The sequence below is a fragment of the Ciconia boyciana genome, chromosome 7, assembly GCF_034638445.1.
Source record: "Ciconia boyciana chromosome 7, ASM3463844v1, whole genome shotgun sequence".
NCBI classification, from domain to species: Eukaryota; Metazoa; Chordata; class Aves; order Ciconiiformes; family Ciconiidae; genus Ciconia; species Ciconia boyciana.
The window spans coordinates 17616843-17642726 of NC_132940.1; the positions used below are offsets into that span (position 1 = coordinate 17616843).

General features: G+C 42.6%; 2 protein-coding genes across 2 annotated transcripts in view; both read left to right on the forward strand.

Annotated features, from left to right (window-relative positions):
- Positions 1 to 6836, forward strand: part of HS2ST1 (heparan sulfate 2-O-sulfotransferase 1) — an 85384-nt gene extending 78548 nt beyond the window's left edge. The window contains exon 7 of the mRNA XM_072867422.1: positions 1070 to 6836. Coding sequence (XP_072723523.1) covers positions 1070 to 1296 — 227 coding nt within the window. The 3' untranslated portion in view covers positions 1297 to 6836. The remainder of the gene's footprint in view (positions 1 to 1069) is intronic.
- LOC140654116 (uncharacterized) lies at positions 4519 to 25884 on the forward strand. Its single transcript, XM_072867132.1, has 5 exons — positions 4519 to 4524; positions 11643 to 11771; positions 15956 to 16297; positions 21050 to 21151; positions 21826 to 25884. Exons 1-5 carry the CDS (start codon positions 4519 to 4521, stop codon positions 22357 to 22359), a joined length of 1113 nt encoding a protein of 370 aa, XP_072723233.1. The 3' UTR covers positions 22360 to 25884.

Below are 25884 nucleotides of genomic sequence, written 5' to 3' on the forward strand. Positions count from 1 at the left end.
ATTTACATGGTTGATTTCCATGGATTCCATGGATTTTTCATCCTCTTATCACTTTTTTTAATGTGAATTCTTTAGACCTACATGGATAGTTTTGAGTCTCTGCCAGGTTTGCCTCTCAGTTGGCTGATGTTCCTACAGAAGAGACAAACTCTTTAAAAGACTCTCGGTACAAATTTTTGAGGGCAGCCCAAGTATCTGCCTTACACAGATTGTAAATATTTAAGGTTGGGGAAAGGCAGTTGTGTAGGTATACCACACTTAAAAAATTGTGATGTGTTTATCAGAACAGTTTTGAAAGGTCTTGCAGGGACTTCAGTTCTGTAAAATGGCTGGTAGTGGCAGACTTCCATTTCCTCAGAAGCCCTGCTGAAATTAACTGTGCTTGATACAACCTGGTTGGCTGTGCAAAAAGGCCGAAGGGATACAAAGGCCCCAGTATATGTTTATCTTCCTGGGGTCACAGTAAGAGATTTGTAATATAGCTAGTAGCTCAGTTTCTAGGAGCTGGCCATGCAACTTATGATGAAGAAAAAGTCCATCTTAGCAGGGCTTCTATCTGCAAATAGAGGGAGAAAACGGTCTGATGTATAAAGGATGTGTAGTATTAAGAAGTTTATTATAAAGCAACAGATAGCACTTCTTAGGGAAAATGCTGTCATTTTGGTCATCTTTGTCTCATGAAAGAAGTCTCTTTCTCTGCAGTTTGTAAAATTCTTAACATTTGATGCCAGATTAACATCTAAATAATTAATTTTGAAAGACCAATCTTGCTCCAAGTACATTACGTAGAGTAATCGTGTTCCATAAATGAAGTGTTCCTTCCCTGGGTTTATTAGAATAAGGAGAAAGAATTGAAAGAACTGGTGCAAAATTCATTAACATTTAGTGAGAGAGACTTTAATTTTCCAACCCTGCATGTTATGTTAATAAATTCTGGATTAAATTCTGTCACTTCTAATGCAGTTTATCAACATGCTGAAAGTATAAAACTCTGTAAGTAAAAGGACTGTAAACATTTTTTAATCACGTGAACTTTAAAGTGAAGTTCTTGCTTTCATTTTGCATTTAGGAAAGAAGTCTCATCTTAGGAAAACAACTGAGAAAAAACTTCCCACAAAAGAAACTATTGCCAAGCTACAACAGTCTGAAATCTGGAAAATGGAGAATGAGTTCTATGAATTTGCACTGGAGCAATTTCAGTTTGTCAGAGCACATGCAGTTCGGGAAAAAGATGGAGAATTGTATATTCTGGCTCAAAACTTTTTCTATGAAAAGATTTACCCTAAATCAAACTAAGAACACTATACTGTTAGATTTATGGACCTAAATCTTTGGTCACATCATCATCTTAGTCCTCAGCCATGGAAACTAGATTGCTTGTAGACCTCCAAGACGTTTCCTTATAGATCTGAGAAAAGTGGGCTGTGGATCACCTCCAGGGCGTTGGATACTGGCTAATTAAGTTGGTAATCCAGAAGCAAAGGCTTCATTTCTTTTATCTAACTAATACATTCTGTGGGAGTTAATATCCTTTACCTGAAGAAATCTACATTTTATTTTGGAGCAATTAATACACAGCAGTTCTAGTTGAAAATATAAACAAACAAAAAATGTTTCTGTTGATGCTCTTTTTAATTTTCAGAGCAATTTATTTTCATTTATACTTCTGTGAAGAGGAAATCCTTTTTCCCAGCTTTCAACATGGAAATTTTGGTTGTATACAATATGAGTAGTGTTAATAACTGGTTGACATCTGTGCTTTGTTTTTGTGAATCATGTCACATGATATTAATTGGGATGGTTAATCATGTTCTGCTGAGAAATGCTGCTGCTGCTGAAATTGCCCATATTTATATATGTGGTTTTATTAAAAAAATTACAACTAATCATTAGTATTAAAACATCATTTCCATGTTAATTTTGTAAAACGTTAAAGAATCGGAGCAGTGGGGTTTTTGTTTTGTTTTTTATCCCCACCACCACTGACTGAGGTTGGGAAAACTACAAAGAAAGTTGGTATTGTCTGCAGTTCTGGTTGATCCTTACACAGTGGTATAAAAATCATCAATTCAGTATTAAGTTTCTCCATGGATTCTTTGTAATAATTGTAAACTGAGGTATTGGTGAATCCATATTATGACTCCATTAGTGAGCTGTGGTATGGTTAGGGTTTTCCTACTACTTCGATACTTTTACCTGTAGAATATTTTTACTAAGGTGCTTTATAACGTGTTTTAAAGCATTGCATTTACAAAAGGCGTAAAATGCTGTAAATACTGCTTATTTTATGTATTTGGACCAAAAGGTTTAAAGTAACTAGTTTAAAGTGGGTTTTTTGCACCAGTTCTGTTACGTGTGAAGTGCGAAACATCACCTCTGCTTCCTGGTTGAGTTAACTGTTGGACATTGCTGAAATGCACTTCAGTGACCTCTCTGACTTCAACACCAGAATGTTGTCCAGGGATTCTCTTTACAGAAATGTAGTCTTCATCCTTTTATTATGGTAAGAGGAAAAGAAGAAAAATGTCATGTGTAGTCTGGTTGAGAAAGATGCAGTGAACTTGGTTGACATAATTGTATTTATGTAACTGCCTTATGTGACTATTGTAAATTTGTGAGTTGCCATTATTAACAATGTGAAACACCTGGTAGATGAAGTAAATTGAAATTTGAGAGCAGATGTTTGGGGCCACTGCATTATAGCAAATGGCAGTGGAGAACTACAAGAATTTGTTTCCTATTGAATTTTCTTAAAGATCTGAGCATTTACACATCTTACACCTGCCTTTTCTTAAAGTGCTTTTCACAGGGTTTAATGGGGGAAGGCACTGAGGAGACAAAGTAAGGAATGGTGGTAAAGGTTTAAATTCCTAAGGGATGATGCTGAAAGCTTAGTTTAAAATTACCAAGTGGAGTTTCTTTAACCAGCTTGTTCTTGTAATGAAAACAAAGGAAATGGAAAATGGTCTGTGAACTGGATGTCTGCAGCCAAAAGCAACAGCCCAATTACAGAGAGGATAATGAGAGACTGTTAAGGACATCTTGCATTTTCTTTGTTTTCTTGGACTTTTCCCTTTGAATTTTAAAAATAGATCTCTCTTTGTCCTTCCCAAATCATCAGGGAAGTTCCTTCTGATAGCTTACCATTTATATAGCATGAACCATGCATAAGATTTCCTGTTCTAGTTCTTGTCTATTGACGTCATTAATAATGCCAACATGTTTGGGAAGAGGATGTGTTAGTTCACGCATGAAGACATGTTTCCTAGCTAAAGAAAGGAACTGAGGAGTCATACACAAGAAGTAGCTAATGGAGATCTAAAAATTTCCATAACAAAGCAGTAACTTTTTTGAAATAAAATGCATATTTATAATCCCAGGAAAGATTATCCACTCAGTGATAGCTTTATGTTGGATATTATTTTGACTGTGGTATTTGCCTTCAGAATAATTCGGATCAGTTTACCTTCTTGAGTCTCCTTCAGAATTTTCAGAAGAGCACCTCTAAGAGAGCAGAAGAATTTACTAAGTGAAAACATAAAATATTCATCTAAGTAATGAAATAGGTGTGTAGACAAATGCTTCTGTATTGACAAGAAAAAAAATAGCCAAACCTTCTACTGATTTTGGTAGGGTCTACAGAAACCTCTTCTATTCTGTAAGCAATTTTAAAAGTTGTGTTTCTTTTTTTTCCTTCCAGGATTTAGAATTTCTTAATTATGAGTCTCCAGTAACACAAATAATAGAACAATGCAATTTTTTTTACTTCTAAAAGAGCAATATATTTTTCATAGTTCATATAAGAAAACACATTTTATTTAATCAGATATCACTTCCTGTTCTTTGCTGTTAACAGACAGGGTTGAGACAAACAAGAATTTTAGGAATATTTTTTAAAAATGTTAGCTACAATTGGAGAGGTATTCATTCCAGACATACTCTGAAAACGTTATTGTCTGTGGAACACAGAAGGAATCAAGACTGGCTACTTTTATATCTAGTGCAACCGTTAGGTCAACTGTGAACTTTTTAGAATCCTTTGAATTCAGAACTATCAAACTTGGATTTCCTAAAAGACAGTTTAGGAAAAGGAGCTTTACAGATTTTTTAATAACCTGCTCTTTTCATCTTCTATTCAGAAATGGAAACAATCCAAATTGTTGGTATTCAAAATATTTTACAGTATATCAACAGAATGTATCTTGTGTATTTTCCCTTAATGACTTATAGTGAAAAGCAGCAATACATGGATTTTTGTTGCAGGTTGTATGATCAGTAAACTTACTATGCAGCCTCCTGAACACGGATCTTTTAACTGAAGTCACTGTAGTCTCTGCACAGGAGTGAGATTGGCTTTTTGCAGGGCTAAGTTCATTTGAAAAGTGGTGAAATGCTTATATATTATTATATATTAGTTGAGAGTAGGTTTTGTTACACTGTTCTGTACTTTTTGTACAGAATTAACACCCAGACTTTGTGCAAAACTGTAGCCCTGTTGAAACTCTTGAAGTCAGCATAATGGCGGTAGGTCCAGCTGCGCTGGTAGCTACATAGCCATAACCACAGCATGCCTGGAGCACTTGTGATACACTGGGCAGTGTTGACAGGAGAGCAACAGTGTTTTTAGCTCCTTCCCATAATAATTCTGCAGCCGTGCAACACGAATTTCACTCATATTTTGTTAGTGCATCTATAAGCAGACACAAGGCTAGGGTGCAGAATGTCCTATGTGCATATCCCTGCTTGCTCTGGGTTGATTTTCAAGCAGTCTCTCTATTAATGGTACGCTGACCATGGCTTCATTTTCAAACAGGCATGAAAATTTATAGCTATACAGTATGGGAGAGGAAGAAGCAGCCCATCCTGGTCATTTGAAATGCCTTTTCTGGGTACTTAGTTTTTCTGAAGATACTTAGCTATTTTTACTTTCCAGGAATAAACATTTGCTTATTTATTGTCTCAGAGAAGTTCTGGTTTATATCAGGGAAAATTCAGTTATTTTCTGTTATAATTCTGTTTAAATTTTCCATTAAGCTTACCTGGCGTTGCTAAACGTGTATATGACAAAAGGTATATGGATGACGCTGTCTGAACTGTGCTGCTCAAGCAGTCGGTGGAAAATCCTGATTCAAGTGCACTGCCAATTTAGCTCTTCAAAATTAGAGCGTATTTTATGACTACTAGAGATTAAACTTACGGAAACTGTAAGGCTGCTTAGTTGCATGGATGCTTCCTTTACTGTAAGCCTATGCAACTATGTAACCTTTGCAGCAGTATTTATAGAAAGAGCCCTCTTCCTGAGACTTTTCTGGAGCATAATTATAAATGTTCATACACTTGTACTGTCTGATATTTACATCAGCAGCTTTCTGTAGCTTCTGTAAAAAGAGACAGGTTTGTGAGCATTTCTAAAGCAGTACTGAATGTAATTTTGAAAAACATGGATTGTGCTTCATGACTTTTTTCTTTTTAAACACACACACAGCTAAATAGTGCCTTTTTTCCTCACAATCCATGTTGAAGATGCTCGCTCCCACTCACCCTCCGTAAATTGATTCGTTTGTGCAATACTATTCCAACTTGAAACCATTTTGTCACAGCTGTTTGAGAAATAATCTCCATTTTTCCTTACTATGCTGCCAGCTTTCTGTTGTTGAAGTGTTTCAGTTGATTACCTAAAGCAAATGCTATAAAATAAAACACCCAGTGGGAAGGGGAAAGAAAAGAAGTCTGGTGTCCTGTCTTAATATTTGCATGTCACATTCACATTAAATGCTCTTTTTCTAGGAGATGTTGTTATGCAGTATTGTGAACTTCATTTGCAGCTATTGTGATTTTGGAGGGGAGGGGCGAGCTGGAATGTAGCTCGTCTGTAATAATTTCGTATAGCTATAACCAAATATATTTATAGGCCTTTAGAATTTGCATTGGGCTTTCTGGACAGAAATGCAATAAATTTGCAGAGGGTATACGCTGTGCTGAAAGTGTCAATGAAAAGTTCTTAATATTAAAACGGAGATTTGTAAGAATAGAAACCTGGCATTAAAACAGTGCATTGATACGTACGTGCTTCCCTGCCTGAGGGAACAAATGACCTGACCGATTACTGTGGTGCTGGAAGATGCTCAGTTACTGCAGTGATGAGTATGTTATAAGAACTCGAGTAGAACAGAAATGTCATTTGGATTTGTAAGCAAGCACTTAAAACAAGAAAATACAGTGAGCATGGGTACCCTACTCTGTTTAGGATTTCTGACGCGTACTGTAACCATTGCCCTATAAACATTCTGAGCTGCATGCGCTATGGAGCTGAACAGGCATCTGACCCAGCCAAGCTTCTTAATGCGATAGTTCCTAAATATTTAGTTGTCAGCCTTGATGATTAAGAACTGTCATGCAGTTACTCAGCAACTTCCACTTGAGGATTTTGATGGCTTTTAAATCCCGCTTTCGTTGCAAGTAGACTTTTCCTTCCTTACATCAGTGGAAGTGATAGGTGTAATTGTGCACAGGAAACAAAGCCTCTCTGCTTATATCAGCCAGGGGGAAGTGGAGGAAAAAATTGCCTATATAAAAGTACAGGACTTCCTAAGGTCACTGCACCTCTTTCTGAAATGATGTAGTAAACAAAATAACAGCCAAAAAAAGTTACAATACAAAAAATGCTTTATTTAAAATGACAGTAGCTTCTCCTGTGAAAGACAGAATGACTGTAGTGTACAGATATGTGTTAAATACTGGTTGAACTTTTTTTTTTTAACTGATGCTGCCATTTGCACAGGTAATTAATCTCATCAGTTGGAATTCATGGGAGGGGAGTGAAAGAAGGGAAAGGGGGTTTTTTTGTTCAAAGCTAGATTTTTTTTCAGGTCCTGTATTTTCATTTTATTTATTGTTTGAATCTTGCATTTGATTTCAGTATAATTTCCTTACTTCTTAATAAAATACAAGAAGTTGCTAGCGAATGTCAAAGCAATGTCCAGATGTTTTCTTCAAGCACAAGTCCCCTGCTATGACCTCCCCCTGGCTTCATTACCACATAACGCAGATGTGGTAACTTTCAATAAGAGCTAATTTAAAGGACTAATAATACTCTTTATTAAAAAAAACCTCTACAAAGAACACCTGTGGCCTAAAAATGAAGGCTTTGAGACCTTTCACCTTGTCATAATAACCAACTACATCCCCATAAAAATGGAAAATACTGTGATAAACATTTTCTGCCCATTTTCTGCACGTTTACAAGGCTGGTCCTGAATTCACTCTCAGATTTGCTGCACACAGACATTAACTTCTCATAATAAACATGACTGTCAAAATAATTGCACAAAGAACAACTACCCATCTTCCCATTGAGAAACAAAAATCTTGGAAAATAAATTAAAATGGTGATTCATGGGAATGGTGGTTATATTTCAAGTATACAGGTATTGCATTCCTCTGATGCTTTAAGAAATGGTTCACTACCTTGCTGTAAACATGCATGTGTTGTTTCACCCTGCTATTGATATGAACTCATCTGTGGGTTTCAACTAAAAAAGCATTGTATTTCAAACAAAAATTCCGTATTAATAAGGACAAACACTGCTGTATTTTGAGAGAGAAACATACCTAATTTGGTATGATAATTTAAATGCTCTAACTCAACCAGAACTCTGGGTTTGATGCAGCAGTTACTGGAAAATATTATGAACTGTCTCTTTACCAAAAAAAGAAAAAACTGAGTCTAGAGAATAACAGTCTTCTGGCCCTAAAGACATTAGTGTCTTGACAAATATTGATTGCCATTTTTAGCACAGAATAGAATTTGGCATCCTTAATCTCCTTTATTTAGAATTTAATAACTTTTAAAACGTTGCGTGACTTGGAGAATTGGCAAGGGGAAAAGGAATGTTTAACTGCTAGAGACTTGTGCAGTTACAGGCTGGCTTTGTCAAGACTGCCTCAGTGCAGTGTGTAACGATGAGCCAATATAAGGGCAAACATTGCGTAAAGCAGTTCATACAGTAATAAAGGGTATATATGCATCTGTGAAGACAGTATGTAAAGAATACAGAGGAAAGTGCACGCAGAAATATAAACCACTATATGAGATTGCAGTAATTCCTTAAGTTAACAGCTGTGATGGCTATCTTTGGCCTAATTATCTGCTTTGGATCTTCAGTGCCTTCCCTTGACTGAATTAATGAATTCAAAGTTGCAGTCATCGAGGCTGCTGCTATTATAAGGAAGGCCTGTACATTGCCAAATGAAACCTCTCCTCTTTATAACCCCAGACCAAATACCTACTTCCAGCACTTTTCTCCAGTACTACTTATAGCTAAGCTATAGATCTGGAAAAGCAGATTACATTGACTGAGAGGCTTGTCTGCTCTGCATTTGAGATCCTTGCTTCTTGGAGATAAAATAGTAATTGCATGATAGAAGTCAAAAATCCGTGAAGTCTGGGAGAAAGCATCTTATGCTCAGATTATGTGGAGCAAAAATTGTGCACTTTTTTTGGTGTCCATTCAGAATGAGTTCACTGGCTTAGGCAGATTCCAACCAGACATCTGTTAATACTAAAGGCTACTTTGGAGAGATGGTTGGAAACCTGAGGTTTACTTTTAGCAAAAACTGCCGTAAATGTCGTTTTTCCACAAAACTTTTCAACAAAGGTTTTGTTTTCTTTTTCTTAAGACAAATGGAGATTATTTTTTCCCTTAAAAACAGAGCAAAAGAGAGCAAACCCCCCACCCCACCCCAGCAAACATTCTTTGTCACTGCCCTTTTTTTTTCCCCCCCCCAAGTGGATGGAAAAATGTGTGAAGAGTGTATGACATCTGTGTTCAGCCTCTTCCTTTTCTCAGCTGGCTCTCTGAGATAGCATAAAAGGTTTCATTCCTTCACAAGCCTTCCAAAGGACAAGTCTTATCTTGCAGGTATTGTTGTAGGACATGAGATCACGCTCCAGTATGGAGTTTATCAAACGTGGTGTTTACTCAGAATCACCTTTGAGAGTCTGGTGGCAATAGAGGTCCCTGTCCTGTGTGTCGGAGGTAGTACTCGCGTATTGTGCTGAATTAGCTTGTGCACACTAGTGACTGTGCATACAACAGTTCAGATACATTCCCCCGATGTATCTGACAGTCACTTAATCCAGCAAGGATATTTAACTTGTGGGTTTTTTGGTTTGTTTTTTTTAAAAAATCTTTGTGCAGGACAAGTGCCTGACAAGATGAGAATCAGGCTGCAATCAACAGGTTTTATTAACAAAAGTTTTGTAGGTGGCTCATGTGTAACTTTGGTTCCATACCCCTCCTCCCCAACTCACCTGACCAGGAATGTCCTCTTACATAGATATGTGTGCATGTGTGTCTACACGTATATAGTCATAGTTCTCATCACTTGATCATGAGATAAATGGAGAGTGAATTACAAAGCCAAAAAGTCAAAGACAGCTTTGGAAGTTTGAAAACCTTGTCAGTAGTCACAGGGAGCAAAGCGTGCCCAGGCAGACCCTCGAACGCGCTTTCAAAACCCAGTTTCTTTGTGTATCTGAAATGGCCTCTCAGCATCTGTTGAGCAGTCCAGTTTGGGTTTTACTTGGTTCTGGTATCTAAGAAACAAATTTAAAAGAGCTTTCTGCAATGAAAGATCCTGATATTAAAGCTTATTGCTCCTTTAACAGCGGTGTTTTCCAAAACAATCATGTACCATGTGACTGAGGGAGGAGGGAGAAACCCTGATGTGCTGGTTTATCACAGACATTGAGGTGGTTGTTCAAACGTATTTCATCATTTTATGTTCTGCTTATGCATGTTGGTTTAAACACATTCTTTTTCTTGTGTTTTCTCATATGCATGAAAAAGATGTGTTCAAATCCAAAAGAATGTGCTTTTCTCTGTATGCTCTGTTGGTAGACTCTCCTCCATGCCAATCTCATTTTGTTTATCCAAATTCAAATAATGATTGATAACTGGAAGTCTTACTGCCTAGTTCCAAAGATACTGCAGAAGACTAGGAAATGGGGACCTGGGTATCGTGGCCATACGGGATATTCTAAAATTTCTTGGAGTCTGTGATATTCCATAGCTAAAAGCAATGCAAACTGAGTGTTGTGATCACAGTATTTGTCGTTTTTTCAAATGTGGAGCCTCAATTTAGGTATTTATGTTAATATGTAGTTATCTAATAAATTGTCATGGGTTGTTTTTTTCTGGTTGAGCAAGTTTCAATAACTTTCTAGGAAAGCAAAATATCTAGTTTTGGTGCCAAGGTATTAACATCCATCCACAGTTTGGCATCCGAGTTCGTAATTGTTGGCTTTATTCTTTTAAAACCACCCAGAAAATTGTTTTCTGTTGCTTCTTGTTATGAAAATACATTTCTAAAAATTTTTTTTTAAAATTGTTTCCTCTTCATATTCTCTTCTGTAATCACATCTGCAAGAAAAATGTGAGTTAGGAACATTAATCATTTGGGAGTCTTGTGTCTAAGTCTTTGAAGACAAAGTGCTGCTTCTGCTGACTGTAGACTTTTTGCCCAGGGTGGTTTCCTTTTTCCATATAAATCAAAAAACCCCATACTGCTGTTCTGCCCAAATCAGGCAGGGGGAAGGGGAACCCTCAAGGAATAAATAGCTGTTTTTCATTTGATGTCACTGCCATAAAAAACAGGACAGGAGCAAAATCTTAAAAGACTTTTGAGAAACTATGTTTAAGCAACATAGATGAAAAGCAAAGCCAAACTCTCCGCCTGCCCAACGCTGGGGCAAAAACTCACCCACATCACTTCAAAACCTATAGGATTCCAGTCTCTGAATGTCCCTGCGGATTAGGAGTGTTTCTTAGGGTTCTGCAGATCGGATTCTAGGCTTCAACTGCTAATACATCAGCTGTCTATAAATGCATCAGATAATAAGATTTATTAGCAACATTTGTTCATGTCCTCAATTTCTGTGAAGAATATGCAGGTGATGGGCAAATCTGGGCCAGATTTGCCCATCTCTGAGCAGAGACTTGCCTATTGAAAGGCAGAAGGGAGGTTAATTGTGGAATATTGGTGTCCGGTTTTAGGAATGATGATTTTTCAGTCTGTCAGATGACACAGAGCATAACTGAGAAGTTTAAGCAACTTCCCCACAGTTACTCATCAGAGACAGATGTTTCACACTGCACATGCAAAGCAAGTAGACTAACATGGATAGAGGAGGTGAATTCCTGCATCTTGCACTTCTCATCTTTCTAGCCATCTCTGGGCATCTGTCGTCATCATCATCTATCCAGTAGAGAAAAGTCTCTCCATCAGGTAAGAGCTTTCTTTTCCTACTTGGAAGCAATATAGATGCTTGTTCTTTGTAGATAACTTGGTGTAAGAGCTGTGTTAGTATTATTGCACATAAATATTTTTATTGGCACATAAACCAGTAGTGCTGCAGATCAAAAGGAAGCCTGTGTTGGTAAGCAGTGTTGGCATGTGGCTGCCATCATATCTGATTGTTACCAGATAGTATTGAATAGAGTCCTCTTATCCTTTGCGATGTTTTTGTTAGAAAATCTGGTACTGTTATCCTGTATCAGAGGTAAGGCACTGAAACACAGGTGCGATTTATCTGTCCCGAGAAACTGCTTCTTCCAATCCTTCCTGCTGCCTGTGTGCAGGCTCTCCCCTCGCCCAGCTACGGCGTGGGCCTGCTGGCGCTTCGGCAGGGATGCCCCATGCAGGGCAGGGAATGGCCCAGCTGGATTCCCATTTCTGCCGGCAGCGAGAACGTTGCTGCCAGCCGTCAGGTATAGCAAACAGGAACAATTTTGAGGAACGGGGCCTTGACCTGGTGGGTATGCCTGCTGAGGTGTTTTGGTATCGATTCATGCTGAGGTAACAGCAAGATTGGGCTTTTCATTGCACTCCTAAACTAGGAGTGTGGAGCCTGCAAATATAGCAGGGGTGTTGGCAGAGGTGAATTGCCTACAGCTGCGCAAGAACGTTGTGGAGGAGCCAGGAATTCAGCTGAGACCTCCTGAGCCCTGCAAGGGTTCCTCCTGTCTCTTCGCTAATCTTCTTCTCATATAACTTTCTACCTTGGCACAACTAATGCTCCCAATTAATATGTACTAACCTCTAGCATTGTAATATAATAAAATAATAATTTATGTCTTAATATGGAATTTAATTTTTGTACTTTCCTGTCACGTTTCAGGCACTGGGAAGGGCCAAAGAGCAGGTGCGGGTGTCTGGGGAGTGCTGTATTTGCAGTGCTGGTCATGAGTTATGAATCCCTCGAACTTGCTGTTGTTGGCTGAAGCCATATCAGGGTGCAAGATGTTGTTCTTTGAGACTCCAAAATGAATCCTAGCCCCTGAAGTGGGAAATAAAGCAACATACAACAACTTTCTGAAAGTTGGAACCGACTCCTTTGACTCATTTGGAAAAGGGTCAGAACAGGAACAGCTGTTTGTGCTGGCAGTGTTAGGGGATGAGACTGCAGCAATTGCGCTTGCTTTTCTCCCCCTAAGTCTGATTCTTGCTTCTGAGGTTTGGTGTGATTGGAGAAAATAAATGCCATGATTACCTTTGTTAGTCCGCTATATTGACCACTTTAAAAACCAAGGAGAAAAAGATCAGAGAAGGTGATCTCATCCTTTTAGACATCCGTAGCCAGTGAAAACAGTGGTGTTTCAGAGTCCTCTCTAGTGAATGCTTCAGATAGTCTTGTCGTGAAGTATGCAGCCAGTGGGAAGAATTGGGGAGATGTAGAAAACATCTATTGTATAGAACCTTCCCACTTGTGTTCCCAGACCAACATCCCTCTTGCCCAAACTCTACCAATCTTTACTTAACAGGGTAAAGACAGGTTATTTTTGCTTCATTTTGAAAAAGAAAGCAAGCATCTTCCCCTGCCCCAGCAAGGACTAGTCATACAAAGTGAAAGCACAAGGACATTGGACTGAGATCATGCCAAAAAAACCCTTTAATTTTTTGCTATATGTTCAGGCCTACGTTTAACTAAAAACGTGCCCAAGAGCACTTGTGCCCTTGCCATGCAGTAACGCTGTCAAAAGGAATATTACCTTTCCCTACATTCTAAAGAAATACTGTTGGGCCATAAATATGTGCCTGTGCAAGCTGAGGGCTGTAGCATCACACCTGCTTTAGAGAGCGATGCCCCCAGGGCTTTCCATGCCTGCAGGACTGCCACATGCTTTCTGGGGCTCTGGGCAAGCAACAGATTTAAACTCTGCCCAACCATTGATGCAAAGGCCGTTGCAGCATCCTCCCTGTCCCTGATCATCCGCTCTGCAGTTTGGTTTTTGAAGGGGAGACTTGCTCTCATGGCCTCTGAAAGCTCTCCCCATCTCCAGAGGGGCTGGGGGTAGGGGCCCTTCGCAGGGCAGTAACTGCTTTAAAATTAACATGCGTCTGCACTTGCTGCAATTATTTAGAAACCTGCATGTCAAATGACCCACGTTAAGCCAAACAGCATATTACTAAGGGTGTGCTAACAGCACCAGTGCACTAAACCGCAACTGACAGCCTGACCCAGCACTGTGCTTTAAAAGGGCAGGGCCGCAGCGTTGGAGTTGGAATTCTGCTTTAATTAGGCCATTACCTGACCTGCAAAGCTGTATTTTCTTCCTCCTCTGCATGTTATGCTGGAGGAAGGGCTGCTGGAGAAGATAGGAAGAGCCTTATCTGATCGTTATTGGGAGTGGACGAAAGCCATGCGTTGCCTTTTCCTTTTGACATGTGCAATTAGTTTGGCTTGTGTGGAAGAAACGTGTCAAGGTAAATGGCCGTCTCTGTCTTTCCCCTTGCTGATCCCTGGCAAGGTCTGTCATTTGCTCCTTATGTGCAAAGCTATTCAATCACCTGTTGACAGTGGTATCCCTCTCGTAAAACTTGTAGCATACCCTGATTATACACCACCATGAGATACCTTTGCCCAGGCAGTGCATCATGCAGTGGCCGGCCACTACTGTTAGGCTGTTTTACAGGCTGAGTGCACTCCAACTTTCCTCATAAAACTCTGTTTGAACCCAGGTGTTTCTACATTTCTTTGCCCCGCCCCCCTCCCAGATAAGCTTTTCCATTTTTATGGGGATACAAGGATCTTTCTGTCCAAGGCACGTGACATCTGTGGTGCTCACCAGGAGCATGCTGCCGTTGCCCCTGCTTCCAAGCAATCCCCTCCCCGCCGGCCCAGCAGCATCCCACGGCTCTGCTGCCTCCTTTGGCCTCCTTGTCGGAGATGTCGCATGTCTCCTGCGTTTGCTCTGACTTCTCGGTCTTCTCAGGCAGGGATCTGTGCTAATGCGCTTACCTTCAGAAAACCAATGAAATCAGTTCTTGCCTGGAACTGCTGCTGGCCGCCGCCAGTGCTCAGCACACACAGGGGACAGACCCTCCGTGGCTGCATGTTCCAGAGGTGACTCTTACAGAAGGCAAAAGACCTGGTTTGTGGGGTTTTTTTAATAAATAGATACAAGAATTTATTTTCTTTTTAAAGTTCAGTTCACTAGATTTAAGTAATGCTTTGCTTATGAGAAACAAAGTCAAAAGCAAAGAAATCCAATGCAAATATGAGAGGGAGTTCACCTTTAATTCACCTTTTAGGCCAATTGCAAATGCATTGCTGATAGGTTATGCCGAGGAAAGGCATTAACCTCACTCCATATTTGTATCTCGGAAGCGTGCGTGTGTACCCTTCCACCACTGGTGAAGGGGTGGTCCCTTGCAGCTCCCAGCGTGAGCCATGGTCACACGTCTCTGGTCATACCCTCCATCTCACTGCAGATTTCCTGTGTGCCTGCAGGAAAGCAGTTTTAAACTTGTGCTATCTCCTTTGCTTTGACCAGAAGTGCTGCTAATCTTTTTCCTTCTTCTGAAGTTGCATGTGCATGAATACCAACGGTGTGGCGGGCCAGCGGCTGCGAGAGCTCTGTCTGTCCCAGGACGGTGCGCGTGGTTTGTATTTGTCCCCATTTGGGTGCTGGACCTCAGCAGATGGTGATGCCAGCGCTCCCCAGTGTCACTTAGGACACAGCGGAGAATGTTCCAGGGAAAGGTTTGCAAAAAGCTTCTTTGTTTGTTTAATCACAGACACTTTGGTTTTTTCCCTAAGCAATATTTGAAGGGTGATGGAGTAGCAGTTGAGCCCATCAGGGAACAGAAATCAGATAATGTGTTAGAAAAGGAGGGATATACAGAGATGAGGATAATGGAAACAGCACTGGATTTTTACAGTGCTATTATACCGTTAAAAAAAGTACTTAGCTCTGTTTTATAAAGGGGAAAATTGAGGCATGGCAAGATCCAGTGGCTTCCCCAAGGGCGTACAGGAAATTTTGTATGTTGGCACCAACATCCAGAGTGCTCTGGCCAACAAATAACTGAAGTCCTGTGCTGCCGGAGAGCCCCAGGGACGCGGTGCCTGAGCGACACTAGGCCCTGTCCTCACCCGCTCTTCACCAAGACCCCGCTCTGCAAAGAGGGACCTACATGCGGCCGCCCAAGTCCAGGGGCAGCGACAGGACCTCTGCCCGTGCCAAGCTGCTGCTTGGACGCCTGTGTTTGTGTGCAGGCTGCTCGCCTGTCCCCCTCCCCTTTATAGGAGGCGGCAATTGTACAGTTACAGTGACATGACTGGTAATCAGAAAGATCATTTGTGCTTTTTATCACTCCTACTATTGCCAAAGGGCCTGGTCTTTAACCTGACGGCGTTCAGAGCTGAACCTGGGGACAGATAAACCATAAGCTGCTAAGTTCAGTCTTCATCGGGCTCTGAACAACTCGCGGCAGGCAGCTACGGGGCTGCAAGCTCAGGAACCGGGAGAGCTCGGCAGGGACAGGCTCATTGCCCTTACGCCATGCCCGGTGCCCCTGCCTCACTACCAGTCACCCCTCACTTCTGGCAGCGCGCCGAAGCGTCAAGGAAAGGAAAAGCCTCACCTTAACCCTGGCGTTTCCTGTACAGGCTTCCGCACCGCAAAAACTGCACGAAACCCCGGGGGGGCTGGAATACCCGCCCCGGGTCAGCAACGGCGGGGCGGGGCGCGGCGGCCGGGTGCGAGGCGGCTGCGGAGCCGCCCGGCCGTCACTAGATGGTGCCCGAGGAGCGGCACCGCCGCCCGCCCCGCCCCGCCCCGCCCCGCCCCGCCCCGCTCCGCCCCGCCGGGCCCCGCCGCGGGGCCGCTCGGAGGCGGGTGGGCCCGGCGGCCGCCGGCTGGCAGCTCCCGGCGCCGGCAGCGGGCGGCTCTCGGCGGCGCGGGGCGTGCGGCGTGCTCGCAGCGAGGGACCGCAGGGAGGTCCCTCCGGGGTAAACACGGGCGCTATTTTTTCTTTCCGGGCGTAGCCCTTGTTTTAAGTCAGGTGGCTTTTTGGGGCTGAGTTTAGTGCTAAATGGAGCTTAATTGTTATAATATAATGGAGGGCTGCTTCAAGTTAAATAATGACCCTTGCATTGTATTTATATGAATGAAGAATTAACCTTAAAAGGTTGCCCTTCTCAGAAAATGGATTGCACACTCGGTTCTCTCTATTGATTAGTTTAGGTATTTAAAGTGCTGCATTTTATCTCACCAGCCGCCCGGTAAATTTGTCATGATGATACTTAAAGGAGCAAATTGACATTGTTTATTTTCCCAAACCTTTTTGGCATATTTCTTGGCTTCTTATTGCACCTTTGAGCTATATAGTATTGTGTGAAGGAACAGCGATAACCCTTCTGCTTAAATAAGCACGACAGTACAACATCTCTGTTCAGCTGAAACACCAATGAAAGGGATGCTGCAGTGCGAAATGTACATTACATTGCAGCTGATGGAGTGAGGTTAGCAATCCTGAAGAGGTTTTCAAGAGGACTAGAGTCTTCCCGTATTAAATGAATGATGGGAGGGTTTGTCAGAATTTCTGTTCACTCCAAAAATTGGAGTTCATTTCTCCTTGGAGCTGCCAGATAACGTGAGCCATCCTAGTAATTGCAAAGTACTTCAAGACTGGGTAGTGATGGAGATTTTGAATGTGACGTGCAACTAAGCAAAAAGAGACAGGACACATGCATGCATTTCTGTATTATAGAATTCTGAGGAAGTAATAGGATGATGTGAAGTTTTTAAGTGAAATATGGGCATCTGTTTTTCCTACCAAAGTTTTTAAACCTTCTAAAATTTTCCCAAAAATGTATTGGGGAGCGGGGGGCATTTTGTGCCCTGACGCTAACTACAGCTGAAAATCACTCCTCTGCGTGCTGCCGCAGGAAGCACCACTGCCTTGGTTGTGCCCCTGGAGATGGGCTGTTTCCCCCACTGGCACTCGGGGAGCAGCCTTGGCACTGCTTGCCCCGGGGTCTCATTTTTGGGGGGTGGGTGAGGGCCGTGCCGTGGCTCAGTGTCCCCCGCTGGCTGACCCCACCAGTGCCTCCCATGGGGGGCCGGGGAGCATGGGTGTGGGTGCCCCATGTCAGGGAGCGGGAGGCTTGCAGGCACCTGCTTTGGCCAAGCCACAGCAGTGTCCCCACTCCCCACGCTGGGCCGGGGTCCAGCCACCCCCATCAGGCTGCACTGCCCGATGTGTGTGAGGGGCAGCCAGCCAGCCTCTGCCAAGACAGCTATTTCCACAGCTGACAGTCTCTAGCGTGCTCCTTCAGTTACCCTCTCTGGTTTCTCAAGTTTACAGATCTGCTTTTGGTCTCTGCGTGAGCAATTGCCACCCCTTTCCTAACCCCATATCCCGGCTGGCAGTAGGAGTATGCACGCCACTTAAATTCCCCAAACAAAATGGAAATGGAAAGTCTTCGGTTTAGTTGAAAAGAACAGCGAATTCTGCTCGCAATCTGTAATGCAATTAGCATTATTTGACTTGGCAGCCTTCGGAGGGCCTGCGTGGGCTGCAGGCTGCGAGGGCCTGAACTCAGCCTCCGTCTAGGAAGCAGGACTTGGGAGGAACTCTCGGTAATTTTTACATCTGAAGTCTCTCAGTGGTTTTTCTCCCCCAACTCGTCTTCCCTCCGCCCTCAGTGTTCGGATGCTGCAGCCGATCCTTCTTCCCAGCTGGGAAGGGGTGAAGTCGGCTGGTCCTCCAGCCCCTGCCCTCCTCTGCACCCCTGCCAGCTCCGCGGGTGTCTGCGTCCCCCCGCCTGGCCAAAGGAAAATAATTCTGGGTCAGAACTCACTGAGCCATCTGTAATTCTGAGGCTAAATTATTTCTTGCAAGGGAAATAGCATTAGGTCAGTGTATCTGGCCTGCTAATTGCTTTAACTGGCTGAAAAGATTTTGGTCTGTTCTTGAACTGTTCGTGCAAACTTAACAGAACAGCGTTACCTTCAGATCCTGCCCCGTCTATAGCCAGAACGTATAAACAAGTCTTTTGGTAAGAAAAGCAGCACAAAGTTTCAAGCTATGCTAGCAGAGGTTATGTGAGACAGGAAGTTATGGGCAAATTGATTTCACCACTGGGAAACTAGGGATTTTTTTTCCCCCCAAGTAATGACTGTAAAGCATGCTAATGCTATTCAACGTTAGTGCATTAAAGTGTGGCCTTATTAATTCAAGACATAAAGGCAACAAAATAAGCTGTTAAATTTAAAATATAATACATATATAATGAGAAAAAATGTGTGAAAGCTTTATTCAAATGAAAATGCAGAATTGTTTGAGCTAGTGAAGTATCTTTTGTGCTGAGTTATGAGCATATGTAATAGATTTAATTATTAATTTCTCCATTGTTCTATGCACACAGACAGGGTTCAAGGCACAGTCATTCTCTGGCTTTCATGGATCTAATTTGTATAGTTATTGCCTGAATAAAGAATTGCTCTGATTCCTAGCTCACTTTTTTCCTCTCCTAAGTACTACCTCACTGCTGCTTTCTGAAAGGAGAGCACCTGCCAGTTCTTCAGGAATCAGCTGATCACTTCCAGTGATGAGGCACGCTCCCAGTGACGTTCCTTTTCAAGCCTTTTTGTCTAAATGAATTATTGTGCATCCTTTTTAATTTTATTGAACAAATTATATTTGTCAAGGTCTAGCTTTGTAAATAAATAGCTAGAGACACATGGGTGCATATTGCTGCTGTTCAAGGTCTCCTGTTCTATTTATGGAAGCCAGATGAATGTGAAACAAAAGAGAAACTTTTCTCTAAAAGCAATTATCTTTCTGCATTCCCATCAGTATAATTATATTGCAGGGAATTTTAAGAAGTCATACAAGTAGAATTGAATACTTAAAATCATGGCTGAATTGTTACGCAAAAGCTGAGCAGAGCACCTTGCCTCATGCTAACAAAACATGCCGTGGCTGGCTGTTCTCTTACACCTTTACACCTGAAATGTATGTGCGTATTCGTCATAAAATAAAAAACTGAGATCCATGCTATACATATAAAAAGTATTTGTGGGAATAACTACTGAATTCCTCTCAATTTTGAAGTGCTAATATTAATGGGTTGAAATATTTTATCACTCGGGCATTTAAAAAGTCATGGCCCTGCTCTGTGAGTGTCTTTAATTATGAGTATTTTCTTTGACTTTGGAGACACACTGTTATTAAAACAGAGCATCTTCTTTATTAATGGAAAGGTCTTCCCAGATGGTAAAAGGAATAAGGCCCAAGAACAGATAGCAAGGTCCAGACTGTGTTGCTAGAGGAGTCTGGTAAAAATCATTACGTTGACCATGCTTAGAGAAAAACCATTACAACTTTTTAGGAAGCTGCAGTACCAGCATGGTTTGTAAAAAGTCACATCATTCCGGGGGGGGGGGGAGTAGAGAAAGTCTGCCAGGAGAGTAAATTCTTTTTGTCCATTGTCCCATCAAATTTTGAGAGCTTTTCTTGAAAACAAGAAAGAAGTTGTCTTTTCCCTTTAATTTGTTGGGAAGATGCTGTCAGACCACCAAAATAAAAATTATGGGGATGTTCTATGGGTGCTTTTACACTCCCATCAGGGCAGAAAGTTCAGCAAAAGCAGCTGCAGGGGTACTTCTTGAGGAGAAGCAAGACCAGGCCTGGCTGAAAGCCTTCTTCCAAAGCAAAGGAAACGGAGGTCCTGCAGCTGGGATCTGCTACACCACAGTTAATCTCTCAGCTACCACCTTCCTTTGCAGGGAGGTGCTATGGAAAGGTGAGAATATGATAGTGCAATTAAAACCCATTAAACAGTCCTTGTATGAGGAAGTGAAATAAAAGTGGCATGGGATAAGTATATGATGTTTCCAGATTTGAATTTGTAACCTGTATGTTTAAGTGTATATTTGCATTTAATACTAGAAGTAGACAGATGTGTTCTTTCCAGCTAGATTTTTCCTCTTGCCTCCCTCCACTCCTCTTGTATCCAGGGTTGCTGTCTTTTTCCTTTGCCCTGCTGCCCCTTTTTCCCTCTTCCAGCCTTTCTCATGTCAAACAGGACCATGTAAATTCAACATTTTAAACCCAGCTATGAAGAAATGAGGGAGGTATTTAGCCTGACCTTGGCAAACAGCTTTAGCAAGTCAGGAAATGTTCGTAACTCCCCATGCCATGGCAGACGGCTGCGCAAAGCCGTGTGCTGAGAGGTGCCCGTCCCACATGGGACCAACTCCGTGCTGCACACCTACGGCAGCTCCAGCCCAATGTTTTCTTTTCTGTGAAAACCATTTTGTCTGCCATATGTTTGCATTTATTTCCTTTCCGGCTCCGTACATGACTCATCCGCAGCAGGACTGAGGAGCCAGGGCAGAGCTGGGCCGCCCGGGAGCTCCTTTCCCCGCTTCCCAGCCCTGTTTTGGGCAGCTTTCTGGAAGGCAGTCCCACGCGAGGAGACGTTTGCCAGGCTGCAGGAATTAACCCGCCGTGCTCGTGGCAGCTGGGCTCAGCGTTGCTTTGCAGGGCAGGCACGCGAGGGCTATCCTCTTCCCGTGCCTTGATACAAGAGACTGAGATGCTTCTCCCTCTGTAAAGTGATAGAGGCAGGTTTTATTCGCTCTGGCTTTGAACCTTGCTGTTCCCTATAGGTTACTCGCAAAGCGTACCACCACAGGTCTGCTGCTCCTAGGTTTTAGTTCAATCCAAACCTAATCTTTTCTTCTTTTTCCAGAAGTCCCATTGGCGCCAGAGTTTTCTCGTGTTCAGCCATGGGCAGGGTTACAGTAAATGGTTTCCTCTCACTTCCTTCTGGGATCCTCTGCCAGGGCAGGAGGTATGTTTCCATCTGAGGATCCTCCTTGGGAAAGACTCTTATTTCACGGGGGGTTATGCCTGAACCGTAATGGTATTTTAACTGACTTTTGGTTTTTAGTAAATTCTCCTCCCCCCTCCAATAATCTGCAAATCTGTTACCAATCAGAATATGATACGTATCCTCAGCCAGTTTCAGTGGGGCTTATTTCTATTACATCTGGCAGTGTGTCCAGCGGGGGAGAAAAAAACCTCAACCAGAATTAGCTGCTCTGAAATCAGCTGAATTTTGGATGTGTTCAACCTTTTTGGCCAGACTCATTCCGGTTCATGAGAAGTAATTATCTCTTGAGCATCACATTAATATTAAAGATCCATAGGCATTAGCATTTAGGCAATATACCTTCTTCCCAGCTCCAAAAAAAAAGATGTGGGATAATTGATCTGAACATGCTCCAAATGTGCATATGTCTTTATTTATGAATTCCAATGTGGATTGTTTGGGAGGATAAGGGGGAATAAAAAAAAGCAGGAAAAAATGTTGAGACCTCTCATCTCCCTGGCCATTTCTGTTAGGAATAGTTATAATCCGCTGAAAATGAGTTGTGAAAGCTAACAGCATGTTAATAGCATATGTTACAAACACTAAATCCCTTCAACTGGTATTTCTGATTTACGCCTTTCCCTATTTCTTAGATCAGGGAATTCGTGGTAGCTGGAGCTTGCGGCTGCCTGCGGCCAGGCCGGTCACTGGAGAGCCAGGTTTGGGCACTGATGGCTCCGCTTCCTAAAGTCAGTGTGAAACTGCAGCCCAGCTTCTGCCTGCTGAAGGAAAAATTGCCTTTGGAGCACCCAAAACGCTGTCTCCTGCAGGGTGTCCATCAGCTGGCACGCATCGGCTGCGGGGATGCTGGGGTGACCTGTCCCAGACGTGGAGGTGATGATGGCTGTGCTGCGTCCCGCGACATGGTGGCTGTACGCATAGAAAACCGCAGCCTCAGGTGTTCGGGGACCGCTTGCAGACAAAGTGTGGCAGGACCTTGCGAAGACGGCAGAGCTGCTGCCTTCGGGCTGGGCTTGAGCCACCGGGCACCCCCACGCAGACACACGCCTGTACCTTCCATCATGACTGTGACACTTGCATTTATGCTCAGGTATGCTTATGGGTGCATAGATGGTATTGCATCGCTCATCCTTCCACCAGCAGAAAATCCGATTACTCCACACTAGCCAGCAATGTCATTACATTAAATAGAAGGGGAACTTTTTCCTTACTGAATTTTTTATTGTGTTCAGCTTCACTCGGTAGGGGAAAACAAGTCAATAAAAGTGCCGCTAGCTTATTTCAACTTCTGCACGTGCACCCACCTCATTTTCACGCCCTGGCGAGGGGTGTCAGACACAGCCTGGCCGCCCGAGCAGTTGTGGACTGGCCCAATTTCCTGCAGAGCGCAGCGAAGGCCGTAGATATCAACTTCAAAGGTAAACAATTACCTTTTATTATCACACATGGCTTTAGCTCTACCAGTTTCAAATAGCACATAATCACAAGTCTGTGATAACATTTACTCCTGATGAGAGAAAATTTACCAAGTACTAAATTGCTGCTGAGATGACGGGAACATGAGCCAGGCAGGAATTAACTGCGATGATGAGTCAGCAGACGTTAATGTCTTGCACCATGCTGGAGACATCTGCCGAGCCGTCCACTGTTGAATCATCTTAAATATTTCTGTGTTATTACCCCTCCAGGAACAAGCATCGGAGAACTTTTGTGTCTCGGTGTTATATATGCATAAGCTATTTTAAAATAAATATATGCAGGCACATAACAAGTGTATGCGTTTAGGTATGTAGGTAATTTTCAGCTACGGGAAGGATGAGCAACCAGCAACTATTTAAAGTAAAACATGCATGGAAATGCTAATAGCAATTGCCTACATTTGGTGCTTGGAAAGCGATAGCTTTGCTCAGTCGTGGCTCTGATGAGCCTGGGAGGGTGACCTCGCGTCCACGCCGTATGCCCTGAACCTTCATGCAGACCATCCTGGCCAAGTTCTTGGAGTAGGAGCTAAAAGTTCACTAAAGGCTCCCCATGTTTTGACAATTAATCCCTCCAGAACAGCTGCAGGGTGCTGTGTTCAAGCGTATCATCACTTTGGCTTTTTCCAGTTTTTTCCCATATGCCCAGAATGTCAATATGTAGTTAGATAAATGTAGTATCTAGGCGCAGTCAAGAGCATCAGATGAATTCAGTGGAGAGGTGCAAATGACTTCTTAAATGAGATCCTTTTTCACTGAAGGCCCTGCAACTGTGCCATCATACGCTGTCCTCCTTCTGCAGCAGATCTTCAGCAGATGCCAAGACAGTGGCGTATAACTGGGGGTATCAAAGGACTTTACTCTGGACAATGTGACCATTGCACAAAGGAAGAGGCTGAGCTTTCATTTAGTAAATTCTTTGTTGCGTTCAGCTTAACTCACTGCAGCAAAACAACTCAGGTTGTTTTAAAGTACGTTGTCTATTCTGGCCTTAATTCATTTAAACTTTTGCATACATAATTACCCAATTGTATGCACATGAGAACCGCAGTAATTCAGTGCACATCGTGCAAAGCTGCATTTTTTGAAACTCCGACTCTCTGAGGTCTGGAGGTCAAAAGTTAATTCTAGTGAGATATGTGAGAGTTGTCCATGTTTGCCAAAAAAAATTGTTGTTTCAGGCATTCTGCAGTCTGAGTGTCACTGCTCCAACTCATGTTTTTAAGGTTTCCCCACCCCCTGAATTTTCAGATGCAACTTAAAAAAAACACCACCCAACCCACCCAATGTTTTGGAAAGCAGGGTGAGAGCAGCCTTGGCTGTTGCAGAGGGGACATGGGAAGCACAAGCTGACAGTGGAGCTGGTGTCCTGCAGGTGCAGCCATGGGGTGGTGGAACTGGACAGCCTCATGGTACCCATCCTCCCTCTCCTGTTCTCCTCCTCGCTGCCGCTGATCCTGGGCTTAGCGTCAGCTCAAGGCAAGCCCATGGCTGCCTGCCATCTGATGGAGGTGCTCTGAGCCCGTGTCCCCCTCTTCCCGGGGCCTGGGGTGGGCGCAGGTGCCCACCGGTCCCCACTCATGGGCCTGAGGACCTCAGGGTTTCTGAACAAGTTCGATGCTAGATGCTTAAAATAGCTCAAAGGAAATTACGTGAACATCCTCTGCACGCAGGGTTTTACACTCAAACACTGCTTTTTCCAAAAATTAGCTCTAGCAATTCATCTTGAGGTGCCCTAAAATAACAACTTAGTATTTAATGAACATTAAGGGGGAATTAAATGAATCTGAACAGTAGCTTGGTTTCAGACTTCTCAGTAGTGGCTGCACAAAAGTAAGGCAGTGTTTTTAGACCAAATAAGAAATCCATCCTTTGAGGATTGGTTTACAGTCCTCCAGAATTTTCCACAAGGTTAATAACCAAGTGAAATGTCCTGGCGGGAATGATCATGTTCCCGCTACTGCCCAGTCATTGGAGTGGTGCGTCAGGAGGTTTTGAGTAAGTCGCAGTGTTTTTCTTCTACCATGGAAGATGATGCATCTCCATATTTATTTGAAAAGCTTTTTCCCATTGTCCTTTGCAGGCTGAACTTCTTGGGCACAGTGCATTAACTCTTCTTGAAGTACAAAATAGAGAATACAAGTGCCAGAACATTTTTGTCAATGGTTTCCAAAAACTATGGAATTTCCTGCCCAGCTACATCAGATCAGCCAACAACTTTGTAATTGCTAAAAACAGCCTGTTGATTTTCCTCCCAAGTGTTTCAGCTGGCCTGGCTGAGCTTTCTCTTTTCCACTGTCTTGAGATGTTTCTCTCATTGTGCACTGTGCTGTATTTTTATGGTCAACATATCCTATAGCAAACAATTTCAGGCTGATGGCGGAAGGGAGATTGGGTTCAGGTTAGAGATTTGAGCCTGGGACGGGGAGCCAGGAATGCTTCAGTTCCTGGACCAGATCTGCCACTAAATCAGGAATCCACATAAAGCAAAGCCACATGATGAGCAATTGTACAATGATTTGATTTTCTGTGCAGAGGAAGAAGTGAGTGTTTGAATGTGGTTCTCTCCTTGGCGTGCCCTCTGCAACCGAAGCCACGGCTACAGGTGGGCCGTGAGCAGGGAGCAGGTTCCCTCCAAGGGGAGGCTGAGATTCAGGAGGCTGCTGTCTAAATGGGGACAAGGAGTTTTCACCAGGGCGGTACCTGGACTGACATCTCAGTGGTAAATGCAAATAAATTAGTTAAGTACGCCTGTATGAAATTTTCCTGCTGAAAAATTCATTCTATAAAAACATTTATACTGTATTCTTTATTGTCAGCTAATCCTGCCCAAACTCATTAAATGGCAGTGTGTGGGTTACTCGCTGTCAGTGAAATTATCAAAGGCATTTTTCAGCTGGTGCACCAGGAAAGCATGTGCTTCAATGCCAACTAAAACAATAACGAGGAAATGTTATGATCAGACTTGACCAAATGACCTTTCCCATTTTAGATTAGTTCTTAATTTCAGCACAAGGGTCATCCTGTGAGAATACTTACAATAAGTCACTGCTCACCTCTCACATGAAAAAGAAGTGACTTATTAGAAATCTCACTGTACTCATTGCAGTTAATGAGATGTGGAAAGCTTTGTAATTTGATTTGCTGGACCATATGCTGTAAAGGGATACTGCTGATTTCATTCCTCCACATTTAATTTAAGCAGTATGCAAT